At 34.8% G+C, this 17,409-nt stretch overlaps 1 protein-coding gene across 6 annotated transcripts in view; it reads right to left on the minus strand.

Moving 5' to 3' along the window:
* LOC100744200 overlaps window positions 1-17,409 on the minus strand; it is a 213,429-nt gene that overhangs the window by 104,172 nt on the left and 91,848 nt on the right. For all 6 annotated transcript variants that reach the window (XM_033318724.1, XM_012380831.3, XM_012380830.3 and 3 more), the window contains exon 3: window positions 10,816-11,064. In XM_033318724.1, the coding sequence (XP_033174615.1) occupies window positions 10,816-11,064 (249 nt within the window). The remainder of the gene's footprint in view (window positions 1-10,815; window positions 11,065-17,409) is intronic.

Here is a 17,409-nt window from a genome sequence, read left to right on the forward strand (position 1 = left end):
GAGTCACGGGACAGAAACCATTGGAATGTTTACTGTCGCGTGTCGCCACGAATATTTCTTTTAAGGAGAGCTATAGAATTACTCCATACCTTTGTTAGACAAAGCGTTCATCCCATAACCGCGGCTACGTTCGGCGACTGACTGTCGCTTCGAGCCCAAGCTCATTATCACAACTCTCGAACAATTACAATCGGATTGAATAACTACAATTGTTCAGTTACAGACTCCGGTGTTCTTTCATCTCCGACATATATATATGTCGAAGATGAAAGGAAAGTCGAAGCCTTTCCTTGGAAATTTTGGGAACATCTTCTAGTACTCTAGCCTAGATTTCATCATAGCTATAATTGTTCGAGATTTGTGATAGCGAGATTGGGTTCGAGGTGACAATTGGTCGCCGAACGTAGCCATGGTCACGGGATGGACGTTTTGCCTAACGAAGGTCTGGAGTGGTTGTATGGCATGCGGCCTCGGGAGCGGGCCTAGCCACGTGTGATGTTGCCTCGGAGGTGTCGATACAATGGGACATACATTGTATTAATAATCAAACTCCAGGCAGAAACTGCCTAGCAACGGCGTTTGGAACCTTCTCGATGCTCCAAACGAGTGTGTATCAAACTTTAGGCAGAGGCTGCCTAGCAACGGGCGTTTGGAACCTTCTCGATGCTCCAAACGAGTATAGAAAACAAATGCAATCGTACAGCGAGAAAAATCTCCACGAGGTTGGCATTCGTGCGATCGCCTTAGAGAGTGACACAACGAGCATTTTCAACAATCGTATTTCTGTGCCTAAGATTAGTTTACGCTTAGTAAAGAGTTATCCCGTTGACCGTGGATTCGTTTGAACCCAAAAACATTGTTAATAGCGTTCATTAAACTTATTATCCGTAAATCATACTATTCATTAAACTTACTATTCGTTAAACTTATTATTCATTAGACTTATTATTTGTTAAACTTATTATTCGTACAATTTATTATTCACTAACTTTATTATTCGTCAAACTTACTATTCATTAGATTTATTATTTGTTAAGCTTTGCGATAGTCTTGTATATACGTGTAAATATAATCTCGGCTTTGTGAAACGATGGCTAATTCACGTGAAGAGTTGTTACGCGCCCAAAATTCCAATCATAACCCGACATATATATCAATGCAGCGTTTTGCTTAAATTTGTCGAGCCGTATATTCCACAGAAATATCTGAAATGCAAAGAAATATGTTACGCGTGTGCAACGTGCGCATGTTATCAGAGATTAATAGCTACATACATCAGCGATTTCTGTGAGAAAGTTCATAGACCTGCTATCACGCGTAACTCTTGATTGAACGATTTCGAGGAAGAAACATTCGACCTTCGATCCTAATAAATCACAGTTAAACGTTTACGATGCGGATTCTCGTCGAGAGGATACGATCACGCAGTGAGAAACCGAATCCGGAGCTGTACAATTTAGATAAATTGTCTGGGTGGGCGCACAGGGGAGAACACGTGCGACCTCTAACACTGGCATTGCAATCTGCCCGCTGTAACTCATGCTTTGTACAAGCACCTACTTCACCAACCTGTGAATATAGAATTCCTTTTCTTTTCTTTTTCTTCTTTTTTTTCTTTTTTAACCGTTCGCGTTCTATCATGAGAAATCCATCGAGACCGCGAAATTCTATTTATCGAAAACGTGACCAGCTTGCAACACAGCGAACGGAAGAATAGAAGAACTAGCTTACTTTGGTTTTATTACATAATTCTCGGTTATCCGATAGTTTTACGTAACAGTTTCAACGATTTGTTTAATGTTTCTCCTAATCGCTAATTTTTTTTTTACATTTTTTATTGTACTGTATTGGGAAATTAAGTTTGATTGACATAATTGATTTAAATAATTTGATAATTTCAATGGTAGTAGTAATGTGTCATATTTCTCTATTGATTAATTCAACTTTGCTAATAAGAATAATTTCTCATATTTCTGTATTAATTAACCATTTAATGTCAACCGCAATGTCTCATATTTCTCTAGTAATTAATTCAATAACCTTGATGATAACAATAATTACTCGTATCTCTGTTACAATTAACTATTCAATGTTAGTAACAATATCTCATATTTCTCTATTTATTAACTCAATAACTTTGATGCGAACAACAACAATTCCTTATATTTCTGTATCAATTAACTCAATACCTTCAACAGTAAAAATATTTCATCTTCCTCTATCGATGATGTATCATATTCGAGAAATGAAAATATATTCTGCTAACATACAAAAACAGAATGGGTTTCATAGTCATTTGTCTCGCGTTTCTCTATTGATTAATTCGATAACTTTGGTACTAAGAACAATTGCTCATATTTCTGTATCAATTAACTCAATACCTTCAACAGTAAAAATATTTCATCTTCCTCTATCGATGATGTATCATATTCGAGAAATGAAAATATATTCTGCTAACATACAAAAACAGAATGGGTTTCATAGTCATTTGTCTCGCGTTTCTCTATTGATTAATTCGATAACTTTGGTACTAAGAACAATTGCTCATATTTCTGTATCAATTAACTCAATACCTTCAACAGTAAAAATATTTCATCTTCCTCTATCGATGATGTATCATATTCGAGAAATGAAAATATATTCTGCTAACATACAAAAACAGAATGGGTTTCATAGTCATTTGTCTCGCGTTTCTCTATTGATTAATTCGATAACTTTGGTACTAAGAACAATTGCTCATATTTCTGTATCAATTAACTCAATACCTTCAACAGTAAAAATATTTCATCTTCCTCTATCGATGATGTATCATATTCGAGAAATGAAAATATATTCTGCTAACATACAAAAACAGAACGGGTTTCATAGCCATTTGTCTCGCGTTTCTCTATTGATTAATTCGAATTCGATAACTTTGGTACCAACAACAATTCCTCATATTTCTGTATCAATTAACTCAATACCTTCAACAGTAAAAATATTTCATCTTCCTCTATCGATGATGTATCATATTCGAGGAATGAAAATATATTCTGCTAACATAAAAGAACAAAATGGGTTTCATAGCCATTTGTCTCGCGTTTCTCTATTGATTAATTCGAATTCGATAACTTTGGTACCAACAACAATTCCTCATATTTCTGTATCAATTAACTCAATATCTTCAACAATAAAAATATTTCATTTTTCTCTATCGATGATGTATCGTATTGGAAGAACGAAAATAAATTGTGGAAATTATAGAAGAACAGAATCTTCTCGTAGCCATTCGCCAAGAATTTTCACGTACGTTATTTTTATCGTCCATCTAGTTGATTGCAACAGAAAAATGATTTAATAATATCAATATCATCGTCATACGACATGTCATTTCTACGACATTCTTCCGAACGTACTAACAAGAAACAAGCGTGCGTATCGAGGATAAAGTTCCGCTGTCGCTATGTCTTTTAAAAAACGTAATCCCGCGTATCACAAAGAAAACCAATTGAATCTCGCGTGAAACTGAGAAACGTCATGTGTCTTCGATACGATACGAAAGAAGTGAAATGAAAGGTGCAATCTCAGCGAAATATCAAAACGTCAATCACACGTGGCTTTCGAGAAACTAGCCACTTGGGCGCGAAAACGAGTCATGATATTCAGTTTCCTAAACAACGTGCAGCCTGGAAACTTCATGTTTCACCGCACGTCGAAAATTCAACGGGAGCGGCCACGTCAAAAGCAGCACTTCGGCCGCGTGTCTTGATAAATTGATGTTTTCCAAAGCGTTTTTCTTTTTATTTTCCACGCTCCGCAGCATCAACGACGGTTACACGCGTATTGCAGCCGAAATTGACGGCCGACATAACAAATTCCCGAGAAATTCGTTCTCTCACCTGCCGTTTATATTCCGTTCGCCGAGCTTTTCAAATTTTTAAACCGCACCGACTGTGTCTGGCCTACGAATACTTAATGCCGCTTCTCTTTACGATTCGGCGAGCTTAAGAAATTTACAGTCGCAACTTCAAGTTTACAGCTGACCTACATTCAGACGCTGGGTCGAGGCCTCTGCATTTCTTCGGCGGTGTCGCACTTTTTTTCGTTGAAAATAATTTAATCTTGAACGTCGCTCCGTTTTTCAAGCGTTTTACAAAATCTTCCAGATGCAAAGAATTTCGATGAAAAGTGTGGTAAACGATTTTTGCTGCTGTTACAAATATTTGAATTAATATCGAATGGTAGCGTTTCTCTAAGTAAGGTTTACGTTTCAGTTACATTTTTATTACTTACATACGGAAATTGTATATCTTTTTTACGATGGATTCGCGCTCTTTCGTTCGACGCTTTTATCGGAAGACTTTATTGGAAAATTAATTTTCTATTACACATGCCTTTCGGATATGAGCTGAAACCTTCTTTGTATTTGAAGCACGTCCCCGATGTACGTACTACGTATAGGTTCGATGAACTCGGTTAAATATAGCGACGACAGTGAATAATTTAGCAAGATCTAATCGTTTTCAGATTTCACATTTCACATTTCACATTATTGTCTGTTTCTGGCGTATTCAACACGCCGCACATAAAGGATATATCCTAATAAACACGAAGATTGTATCCCATTGGGGGTAGCCACCCACATGATAAACAAACAGCTAAAAAATTCTACCAAATGTCCAAATTGGACAAATTGTGAATGTGAAATATAAAAAAAAAAAAAAAAAAAAAAAAACACGCTGTGCGAAAGATTCCAATAAAATAATATCATCGCAGATTCTAGCATCTTTGTTTGAAATTCTATTATTCTTACTATTATCTCAGTCTTGTTATTATTATTATTGCATCTTATACATATTGTAGAGAATTTTGCAAATTTATATAACTTCAATTGCGTCATGTACATTTAATATACAGCGCTGTGAATAATTATAAATTCAAATGTATTTTTAGATGTTTCATAATATTAAAGGAAAAATTGAGCAAGTCGTTAATATTATTTCACATTGTAACGTAAAACAAAAATGAAGATACAACAAACGAAAATCGTGTTCTCTCCAAGTCTAGAAACAATGAAAATTTCTCCTAAAATTGTTTTTCGCTGTGAGAAAACATGTTGTCTTTGATTATTTCTGTTACTCTGTTAGATACACTATCCACTAATTTATTTAAATCTTCGTTTCTCACAGGTTCTCGATCGAGTTCAGATCAGGACACAAAGTTGGTCACGGTGATGATTCCATTCGAAAATCTTGAAACCACTTTTTTGTAGCGGTGACAAGATGAATAGGAGCATTGTCTCGTTGAAAAATTGTCTTGTATCTTATATTTCAACAAACATATCAAAACACGATCGGTGGCTTCTTGAAGATGTGGAAAAAATAATGCCAAGGGAATGTGTTCAAGTGCAAGATTATTCACAGCACTGCATCTATAGCCAATTAATCACCAATAGTGTACTTAATTATCTTTATTTCTGCAATCTAACTCTATTTGTCACTGTATGTCTTCGTACAAGCCCGGTGTATACTTAAATCCACGTTATAAATCACCGGAATTGCTGTTTAAGAAAACATCCACCTCGAAATATATCAAAGCTGGTTTAAACACTAAGAAAGATTTATCTGATATTTTTTAAATCCTACTTTATAAAACCAGAGCCGACTCTTTCGCCAGAATATTTGTACACAGAAGCGAACGCGCTACGTCAACACCGCAGGAACACATAGAGCAGAGACCCCCAGATGAAAATTGTCGGGTTAAAGCCGACGACAAGATGCTGCAGGAGTCGCAACGCGTGCGACTGGTCGACGGAATAATTTGATAGACTCGTATTAGCCTGAATTCCTACAATCCAGTTAGCTACCCTAGCCCTGATCCAGCCTCGTCCTGAATTTAGAGCAATTGACACGAACTGGAACACGCCGTGATAAACTAACGTTTCCGATAGGCTTCCTAAGACAGGTCGAACCGGCGTTCTCCGAGCCGGAAAACTGTAAAATGCCTTCGAGGAACGTTCGAACTTGTTCGATTGCTGCAACTTCCAGATTTCGTCGTTTCATTAACTGTCCTTTGCCTTTAATCGCGATCGATTTATATCGAGTATTTCTACGATGTTGGCGAATGGAAAATTAAATGGCGAAATAAGAACAAATTTTCTACTTTGTATTTTATATTTTATACTTACAGAGGCGTGTGTTCTAAGAAACTGAAGAGTAGATTTTAGCGATTGGTATTTTATTGATGATCGATCGGGTATAAGAATTTAATTTGTGATTGATGTCTTGGGTATTTGTATTGTTAAGATGTGTTTCTTTGGAATTTCTCTATAAATTGATATTTGTTGCTATTCCTTTCCCTCATGCAAATTTATATAATCTACTGAAACAATAATTATGGTTATGAAAAATAATTATGAATCATGTAACTGTGATTATGATAATGAAGTATTAGTAGTAACGCGATCAGTCGTAAATTAATCCGCTGAATTTCAACTTACCATTATTATTGCACGATTTTAACGAAATTTATTACAGACAGATCGTATTGCTGGCAAATATATTTTCTAAAAGAATATTTTACAATGTTTACGAATTTGTACATAGCTCCACTATTTAGATCGTAATTTTTACGAATATAATTTTTGCAGAAACAATATCGATAATAAAACATTTGAAAATATGGAACTCGTATCTATATCAAAAGAATCATATCAATAGTGAGAATTTATTCTTGCAATTCGTATGACAAAAAATCATTGTATACTGTGTCTAAATATTTTGACTATTTAGACTATGTCCAAAGGTTGATAACTATGCGTGTACTATGTGTAGGAAGCGTTTATTTTCACATTCCCATTTAGTGAGATACAATTACATTAAGAGAAAGTGTTGCTCTTCTATAAATGTACGTCGATATTTTACTTTAGGCATGCTCTAAACATGAAATAGTAAATCAAATATTTACACTATTTGCTACTACGTGTAGAAACCTGTTATTTTTTACATCTGAAATTCTTTTATCACGTTTAGCGGGATTCAATGAAATTAAGAGAAGATTTCGCTACCCTGTACACGCACGTCGATATTCAATTTTGAACATAGTCTAAACATACGATAATGTAGTCAAATCTTCAAACTATTTATATTAATCTTCAAACTGAATATCGACGTGTATTATTTTACGGAACAGCAAAAGTTTCTGTTAATTTAATTAAGTCTGGCTAAACGAAAATGTGAAAGTAAGTGGTTCCTACACATAGTAGCGTGACTATGTTATTATCAACAATATTTTATTACTTTTCAGCAACGTGGAGCGATGCATTGCGATAAATACGATCAGCACGTTCATTTGTTACTCGCCAATGACGCGAATCTAATCTTGGAATATTAATCTGTGATGATTTTTTGCCATGTCAATCTGACACCAAGTGATAACTTGGAAAAGTGAGGGCTGGTTGATGGCTAATAGACATAACATAACATTACCGTTATTTTCTTCTGAACTTTGCTCTACGACTGGTAGGAAAGATTATTCGAATTTGATGTTTGCTACGCAAATTCAAAACAAACGTAGAGTATACGGAATAGCGCTAAATAATAATGGCAGATATGTACGTGGGACCACGACTCAGGCGGAAAATTTTTCTGTTTCCTCGGACGTTCATCGAATAGCAATGGAACTGCAAGGAATATACGTTTAATGTTTCTGCTCGGAGCAGAAACGTTCCACGCGTGTGTGTTATACTGTAAACTATAGAGCTAAACTTTGATCAGCCTCGTTGCTCAACAATGAGTGAACAGTGGAGCGTAAATTCTCATATTTGGAGCCGAGGAATAGAACATTTTTCTGATACACCGTACGAAAACCAAGATCATCGTAGTATTATTTTAAAATGACGTGTGGAATTTAGTTCCATCTTTCTATAAAATGAATTCTCGATATTGCGAGTTTAATGGAAATTCAATTTAATTTGCGAAAATTGTCTTGCTCAATGAGAGTCGAGTTACGTGAAAATATTAAGGTCTAGTAAATTTAGGAGTTGATTTGAAAATCGGATAAACGAAGATAATTTCATTTTGTTCTACTTGACTTCGAAATTGAACTCGTTAAGAACCAATAATTCACAAAGATTTATTTACTTCTCTGTATTAAGTTACTTAGGTTAAAATAATTCCCCACGTTTGTCTAACAATTTTATTGTTACAATATATACTACTATACTATGAAGCATACTATATACATATATATACTACGAAGCATATTCTATTTTGCTTTAATATTCTTTGTGAATGGGCGCGGTCATTTCAAAACTTTATATCAAGAAATGTGGGATATACGTGTTTCTACATTTTTTAAATTATTTAACAATCAGACGCGAAGAAAATTTCTAAACATTAAAACAGTTGATATTTCAATATTAATAGCGCAGAGGATATTCCGATAAATTTTTGAACGGAAATGTAACAATCTCTGCTGCGTTAGATTCAGAAACGATTCTTTTATGAAACGCTCATAATTTTTTTGTTCATTGCTTTTATTAAATAATATGTAATTATAAACGATATTGACCCATATTATTCGTATGTTCATCGCAGTTATATTTATAATACTTTACAATATTCTTCAACTTTATTATACAACCTAGTAATTAAAAAGTGATTGAAAGAAAATTCTACTGTTTGAAATTGCTTGGAAATTTTCTACGGTTTCCTGCAAAAATTCGTTACGTACTTTACATTGCGCGTTTTACGTTTCATTCGTTACAGTCCATTAATATTCAATGACAACGTCATTCGATCAACTGAAAATTAACGCACGTGGAAAGTTCTTTGCTTTGGCATTAAATAGAAATCTTCCAGTCCTTGCTGCGATTCTGCTTCTAATTTTAACTTATTACATGTAGCCCAAGTAAACAATTATCATACATTGTTAGTTAAACTATCACGTGTTGGAAAATTTGTTGGGTAAGTGGCGGCGAATGACGTATGCTGGCAAAACTTTCGATAGGTGATGTAATTTAATCAGGCCATCAGGTTTTTATAATCTTCTCTGTTAATCCACCACAGGCATATGTATAGCTAATTACGCTCGAATATTTTCTGCGATTCTAGACATCAACATTTTCCGCTTGGTAATGTAGCAATCACCAGTACTGAAGATAATTTAAAACTCGAGATCAGGCATTTCCGAGATTTGTATTTTATGCGCAAAATGTTTCTAAAACGTCAGGGACTTGTGTATTATATAACTTCAATCTCCGTACGAAGTCTCAGTTTTATCAGAGAGTAAAGTTTTATTATAATTATACTACGAACGTTCGTTTAAAACATGTTTATTCAAAATGATAGCTATACTGTGGTTACCATTCTATTTATTATAACATTTATATACTACTCGACTCCAAGTATACAGGTTGTCTGCGAAATTATGCTACAAACGTTCGGTTGGTGATTTTACAGACAAAAAATAGTCGGAGAAGAAGAATAACATTTTTCCCTTTGAAGCTTTGTTTTCCAGAGAAATTAGCTGGAAGCTATCCGTCAGATAGCCGTGTGCTAATTGTAAGTTTCCATATAATATAATTATATATAATTTAATAAGATAAGCAGAGTTATGTGTACAGCAACACGGTCGACTTGTTACGTAAATGAAATGATTTACAAAAAGTAATACCCTTGTCCTTATTTATGAAAGCATTCCAAACGCGGACAGTGCGGAAATAAGATAACAGCAACGATAGGAAGCAAACCGTGACACTGTTCACGTTGATAAATATCGACACGAGGGGAAAGAGAACTCGGGTAACTGGAAACCTACAATTAGATCACACGGATACCTAGCGGACCTTCAAACCGATTTTTCTTGAAAGCGAAGCATTAATTTCTTAGGTACGACGCGCCACTATAGTGGCTCACTTTACTTACTCATTCGTTCACCGTTTGAAGTAAACTAACTTTTTCATTTGTCTTGCATCACACTTCTTTTGCCCTCGCAATAACAGTGTTATAACAGTATTAACAATATACAGGAAGAATATATAGTCTTTGTTTTCGATACCAATTGTTGCTTTTCGTTAAAATAAATATACCATTGTTAGATGCTCTTTTCAACACGCCAATCCGTATCCTTATAATTTTTTGGAATCTTCAACTTCAAAATGTAGCTTCAAAATAGAAAACGAAGAGCAATTTGAATAGTACTATCGCGCTATGAGTGTAAAAATTGTGACCTGGGTCTATGTGTCGTACAGCGCTTTAAAACATATTACCCTCAACTGTATTATTAATTATTAAAGTAAATCATTAAAGTTATATGTATCATACCTTTAAGAAAAATTATAATTTAATTATCAAAAACTTCCTTCCAATGTTCTTGCGTAGAGAACAGCATCATCCGTCACATATTGCAGTGCTGTATTGTTTTCGCGTCAAACTCTGCCGTACGGAGAAACAGCCCCGTACAAAAATCAAGAGGTTAAAGGAAACAATGTTATTCTTCTTTTTCTACCAATTTTTGCGTGCAGAATCATCAGGCAACCGCTTATACCGTGATTTCGAGGCACTCTGTATTAAATTTCCTATCGTTCGGAGGTAAAGATGAAACGTGTAGAACCTGACTGAAAAACGCGCCGCTAGAAGACGAGAACAGGTGCAAATTGCAGAAGACTAAAAAGTCTATGTATGTTTGAATAATTAACAACGTCTCACCGTCGAATGTGTGTTTACCAAACAGCAAATATTGCCAAAATCGTGGAAAAACGCATCGTTGGACGCTCGATGGCCTGGCATCTGAAAAGGGAAAGTATCGTTTTGCACAGACAGAATGTCGACTTACCAAGCATCTTGGAACCCTGAACAGGACTCAGAGGGTAAAAATCGCCGTGGAGAGGGCAATGGAAGCCAACCCTGCGCTCTCTTCTTCGCGCCCTTCTAGTCAGCGTGCAAAGCAGCACGCCGAGGGCGAGCATAAGGGCGCCCACGACTATGCAGATCGGTCCCAGAATCCGCGAATTGCCCGTGAACGCGATTCTAGCCGCGTACGAGTCCTTGTCTTCATCCTGGCCGGGACCGCGATACGACGCAGCTGAAACAGACAAATGAAGCAGGCGTAAGCACCGAGTCAAGCAATATCGGTCATTTTCCCGCCCTCTGGTGAACGATTAATCGACACCTGTGTGGCGGTAATTTCTCTCCTCTCTTTGCTTCGACTCTCCTTCGCGTCCCTTTCGAAACGATCGCCTCTTTTCTGTTCCTTTCGACCGTTCTTTTTTTTCTTTCTTTTTTCTTTTTATCACTTTCAATTTCTTTTCCTCGTATTAAACGAGAACTCGCAAACGACGATGGAATTTTTAAGGCACGGCGGATAAAGGGACGCGTAATGAGGTTTCGTAATTCAAAGCCCGGACCTGGGACCAGCTTCCCTCTACCTTCTTTCGGGATTTTCGGCCGCGTTATTAATGTTTCAAATTTAATCTCGCCGAGTGCTCGCGGCTAAGTTCACGCTTCCACGAACGTGCGCGCCATATCAAACTGCTGTGCAATACTCGCTGCGAGGAAACGGTGCAAAAGGGAACAAACAGAGAAAAAGAGAGGGAGAGGGGGAAAGAGGCGAAAGAGAGAGAAAGGTGATTTTGCAGGGCAGGTGATTTTCAATTAAACAAGCAAGGAAAGACGACGGTGGGATTGCTAGTACCGTTTCGAACCCATTACAGGGAAATTGGTACTTGCCGCGTGAAAATTATGATCGGCGGTAATATCCCGCCGCCGTGGTTAATTAAGCTCCTTCAAATTGCGATAGACATTTGTTGCAAGGACAAGTTAAAGAAACAAGCTTTCTAGCAGTGTTTTGCTACACGCTGCAGTTTCACTTCTGGAGATGGATGCAGACCAAGTGACCCAAATTTCGGTCTGATCAATTTCTGTTGTTAAATGCTGCAGCCGATAAACGGTAATTGCAGTTTGAAATAGAAACGCTGTTGGTTAAGTGAGAGAAAAAACAAAGGAATTGGCTGTTTCCAGAGTTTTCTGCAAAGTGCTCTGTTTTTTCGCCAGTACACCATCTTCTTTCTTAATATATAATCTTTAATTTCTATATTAAAATTTAGCTCCTGAAATGACGTATCGTATTAGATTTCACTAATTTCAATGAATAAAAAGACAATACTTTGTAATCAACGTATTTAACGATATTAAGTATAAGACATATAATCTTAGAATATAAGCAATAATACAATGATATTATTGACATTATTTTTAAAAACTACATTTTTCTGTTTAAACATATAATGTAGAAATATCGACGATGAAGAATTAGACGTTTATTTGTATAATAAATATAAAATATTAATAAATTCCTGCAACACAAGTCTCGACGACCTTCCAGTCTAAACTCTTTCTGCCATACTCACACAACCCGCATGTAACCATTCAATAATATGAGTATCACGTTAATACTATGTATTTCATTTATTATAATAAATTAACTACATTTATTCCCATAAAAAGCGATGTGTTTAAGGGGCCCAAATTTCGTTTGCTGATGAATCTTTCTTGTTAGGTGCTCCTGCCTATAAGTGGCGATTGGAATTTAAAATAGAAATGTCGCTAGTTCAGTGACAGCAGAAACGAAGGAATTCGCCACTAGATTACGTCTTAATATACGAAGTCGTATTTCAACATCTAAAGTATGTAATTCTAGAACTTATTTTTGGCGACGCTTGGCATATTGCTTCTATTTTTATATTCCAAAGTGGCGATCTCGTTCTGTCACTTATCTATATATTATTGTTGGCAATTATATTAAAAAATGCCTTTGAAATTATGGACGAGTGTTTTGGAAAGAAATACGAAAAAGGGTCATCGAATGAAAGCGAAGAAGAGCAAGAGGTGGCCTGCTTCAAAATGACTTAAATGCGCCAGGAGTTTTTATGGAACTTAACTACCATGTCACGCGAGAGTTAAATCTCTATTGTTATTAAAATTCAACCTAATCTCAATTTGCATAGTATAAACGAAATAATTTAATTAATTTTTCTTCCAGGAGATGGAATTTCTCGTCTCTAAGAACTACAAATTTCGTGTAAAATCTAAAATTTGCGAATGGAATTTGTTAGAAATCACGGAAAATTTAAATATCTTACTGACAAGTGAACTTGAGCATTCGTTGTGCTTGCATCGTACGAACGTGTGTTCTTATTGCCAAATTTTTTCACTATTGTACACGCAATAGAGACTTTCATCGTTTGTAAATAGTCTACAGCTGCTTATGCGTTTATGGGAAATTTAATACTAGGACTATCACACAAGTCAAATTGACTGGTTCTACAATTTTATTTTAAAATTCCTACTTCATGTTATATTTTTCTCCGCAATGATGTAATGACTTTCGCAACGATAACTAAAAGAATAATATAATGAACTTTATTTTGTTTTTTATGTATTCAAACTGAAAATAATTTCGTATCAAGGCTATTTATACCAATATCAGTAAAAATGACTGGTACTTGTCGAAGTGTAAAAGGGTGCTGCAATCTGTTTAACGAACCCCAATTAACCAGTTTCCTCGTTTTGTACAACTTGCCACAAGTTTTGAAAATTTTTACTGCGTATTATCCGATATGACGATATCAATTATCAGGAAAATTCAGGATCGATCGCTATACTAATATACTAACACTAGAAATGCCACACCGGTCAAAGTGACTGGTTCTACAATTTTATAAATGTGTCAACCCTCATTTAGATATCCCAGATGGATTAAAAACACCAAAAATGTACTACATAACATGGAATTGCTTCTGTAAGAAAGTAATAAATCAATAAATATAAAAATATTCTATTATTACGTATTTCTTAAAGACATTTTCACTGGTTTTGGTAGAAAAATGGCTTCGTGTTAACTATCGGTAGTTCTAGTGTTAGAGACGCGTACTGCACATGAAAACACGCTGAAATATGTAAAATATTCAAAGTATAGAGCTCGCCATAATATTTATCAAGAGAGAAAAGTCTCTACTCAACTTCCATTTTCTTAGTCTTGTTCGTAAAAAATATAAATTCGCTGTTTATAAGTAATTAATAAACACGATAGAATATTCTTCAGGCTACTGGCAAGTTTCGTAGATGCTTCGATTTTAGAATAACAAAAGCATACATAAACATACGATGGCTAACGCACACACGGTCAGATGCAATTCACGGGACGTGTTAAAATTAACTTAACGCGGTACGAACAACACTAACGCGTTCGTGTCACCGCGCTGCTGTTCACCGGAACTGTGAACGTCGTATTGCAAACTAGTCCGTGTATGGACATATAATATGCGTTCTGTTGATAATCACTAGGTAAATCATTCGCTACTGATGCAAGTAAATTAATTGGAAAATCCTGTTCCATGAACGTCAAAACCTGACTATAATGTTTTCGTCTAAATTTTCAGTATAATGGGACGTCGAGGGTCCTAGCTACAGCCGATTTGCTCCAAATTTAGAATACTCTTGCTCCTTTTTAATCCCCTTAGGCTATTTTCTTCACTACCACGTCTTTAGGATTAAACCAACCAATTAATTCAATTTCTGCCTTCTCTTCTCAAAAGTCATCAGAATTCCTCCCTTGCTTTAATTCTCCGAAGAATACAAGTTGGAAACTAAAATTACATAAAATTTCTAATTATCCATTACAATTTATTACACGTAATTTAATGCTACTATTACATTCTAATTAATTTGTAACGATATTTTTATCACCTACATACAGATCTCTGTGTTTTTCTTTACAACAGATTTTTTTTACCTAAATAATTACCGAAATTGTTGAGCAAATTAAATTTTGTTATTAAAGCAGCTGTTGTCTTTACGTATAGGAAGATATGAAGAAGCTGCTCCGCGTTAGTTTTACATACCGAGAACACTGTTCTATCTCGCAAATGTTAACGATCGACATCAGTTAGAAATGACGAAGTTTAATTGCGAAATGATCTGGCGCCTGTTAAGATCTCGTACTCTGACGACGTGTTTGTGAGCGAGTCCAAGTGTTGGAATTTCATCTGTATGCAAAAGTTCTAATGTAGTAGCTTCTGTCAAAGACCTGAGAAACTTACCTGCCACTTATCTCGTACCGTATTAATTTGCACGATAACAGTACGCACGTATGTTTGCCAAGTGGTCGTATATAAAACTGATAAACTCGACTGACAGATCTTATTTCGTGTTTATTTTCACATTAATCCATTAATTTGTGATTCCAAAAGAGATACATTTTCTTCTAACGGGAACTATACGATCACGAAGAGGATTAGCATTACAAAAGTAATGTGATTTGCGAGATCTCTCGTTGCATAAAGAAGACATATTTTTCTAATCCAACTAGAAGAAACCATGTAAATATGCTTTTTGAAAAACACGTTCGAACATAGAAGCAGCCACTTCATTGCATAAACATTGAGATTACGTAGCTGGAGGTTGTCAAATAAAATAGAACGTAGCTTAATACAACGATCACTAACTTGATCAAGCTTTATCATCTCAAAGGTTCAACAAATTCGATCGTAAAAAAGATTTTTAAAGTGGCACGCAGAGCCGTAAGTACGATCTCTTCGTTTTTTAAATTCAGGTACTAAGAGATCTCAGAAAAATGTCGTAGGCGTGTATAATCCTCGAGAAACGTTCATCCTCCTTCTGATAGGATTTTCTCCAAAATGAGATGCTAACGATAAACATTGCAATCTCCGCGTAATTTCAAATTGCTCACATCAGCAAGGAGAATGTATTTGCTAGATAAAATCTGATAAGCCGCCGTCGTATTGTAAAGAACGATTAATTTGCTGATGGTGTGAATGTCGTAAATAGTAACCAACCATCTTCAAGGAAGACATTCGCAATCCTGAAGGGATAGCAGTTTTTATGATTATGCGACAATTTCCTTCACGCTCCCGTTAAAGCTTCTCCTCGTTTAACCAGAACGCTGTCTCGATGTCATGACTCGTTTAGAGAGACTTGTCTGGCTGAAAATCGTACGTTGAAAAGTATCGAAATTTTTAATCGCTTCTGGTGGAACATAGAGTAGATCGTGGAAATAATTTGAATCTTCTATTATTTGTATGGATATAAGTAATATTTATATTATAATATGATATTATTAATATACTTATTATTATTATCGTATAATTAATATTATAGAATTATATTCAAGCTACACTCAGCAATAATATTACGCAATTAATATGATTATATTATTATTTAATATTAAATTTATTCTCCTTCTACGAGTCTTACGTATTACACCAATATATTTCCAGTATTACGTATTTTTGTGAATACTACACGTTCTGCCAGACATTTTGAAATTTCATTGCCACTTTAATGAAACGCGTATCATATTGGTAAAATTTGAAACGAATCTGGAACTGCATATGCATAAGGTATTTATTGCAAGTATACGCTTCGCAGATATCGCCAAAGTATCTGAACATTGCATTAATAACTCACGATATTTAGTATCACTATGTTTAACATTGATATATATATTTGAGATTAAATACCATTCGTGTCATATAATAATTACTAGCTGCATGTTTGTTATAAATGTCTTGCAACTTCAGAGAACAACAATCGTTCTACGCAGTCGTGCAAGAATACTTAATTAAAACATTTATAGTAAAACGAGATAAACTTGACAAATTGTTAGAAAATTATTCAATTAATTCTCCGATCGATCAAGGATTATTACCTCATTAAGTGTGAAATCTTAATAAAGTTGAATATGCTAATAATTCTCATTAATTACCATATATGTAATGAGGTTAATGCATTCATTGCTTCAGCCAATTTAGATATTCGTGTTAACAGGTTTGCAATTACTATAGATCTCTTATTATATTTTTTCTATCGCAATGTACCGCATTTTATATATATATATATATATATATATGTCGGATTAACATTAGAACTTAGGGCGCGTAACGATCCTCCGTTTGAATTAGCCATCATTTTACAAAACAGAGATTATATTTACGCGTATATACAAGATTTTACGAAGTATAATGAATATTAAGTTTAACGAATAATAAGATTAACAAATAATAAGTTTAACGAATGATAAGATTAACGAATAATAAGTTTAACGAATAATAAGTTTAACGAATACTAAGATTAATAATAGTTAGATTAATAATAATAATTAATAATAATAATTAATAATAATAATAATAATAATAATAATAGATTAATAATAATTAAGAATAATATGTTTTACGAATAATAAGTTTAACGAATAATGAGTTTAAGGAATAATATGTTTTACGAATAATAAGTTTAACGAATAAATAGTTTGACGAATAATAAGTTTAACGAATAGTAAGTTTGACGAATAATATGTTTTACGAATAATAATTTTTCTTGGCACAAAAATACGATTGCTGAGACGCTCGGT

Source organism: Bombus impatiens, unplaced genomic scaffold, assembly GCF_000188095.3.
Source record: "Bombus impatiens unplaced genomic scaffold, BIMP_2.2 scf_0109, whole genome shotgun sequence".
Taxonomy (NCBI): Eukaryota; Metazoa; Arthropoda; class Insecta; order Hymenoptera; family Apidae; genus Bombus; species Bombus impatiens.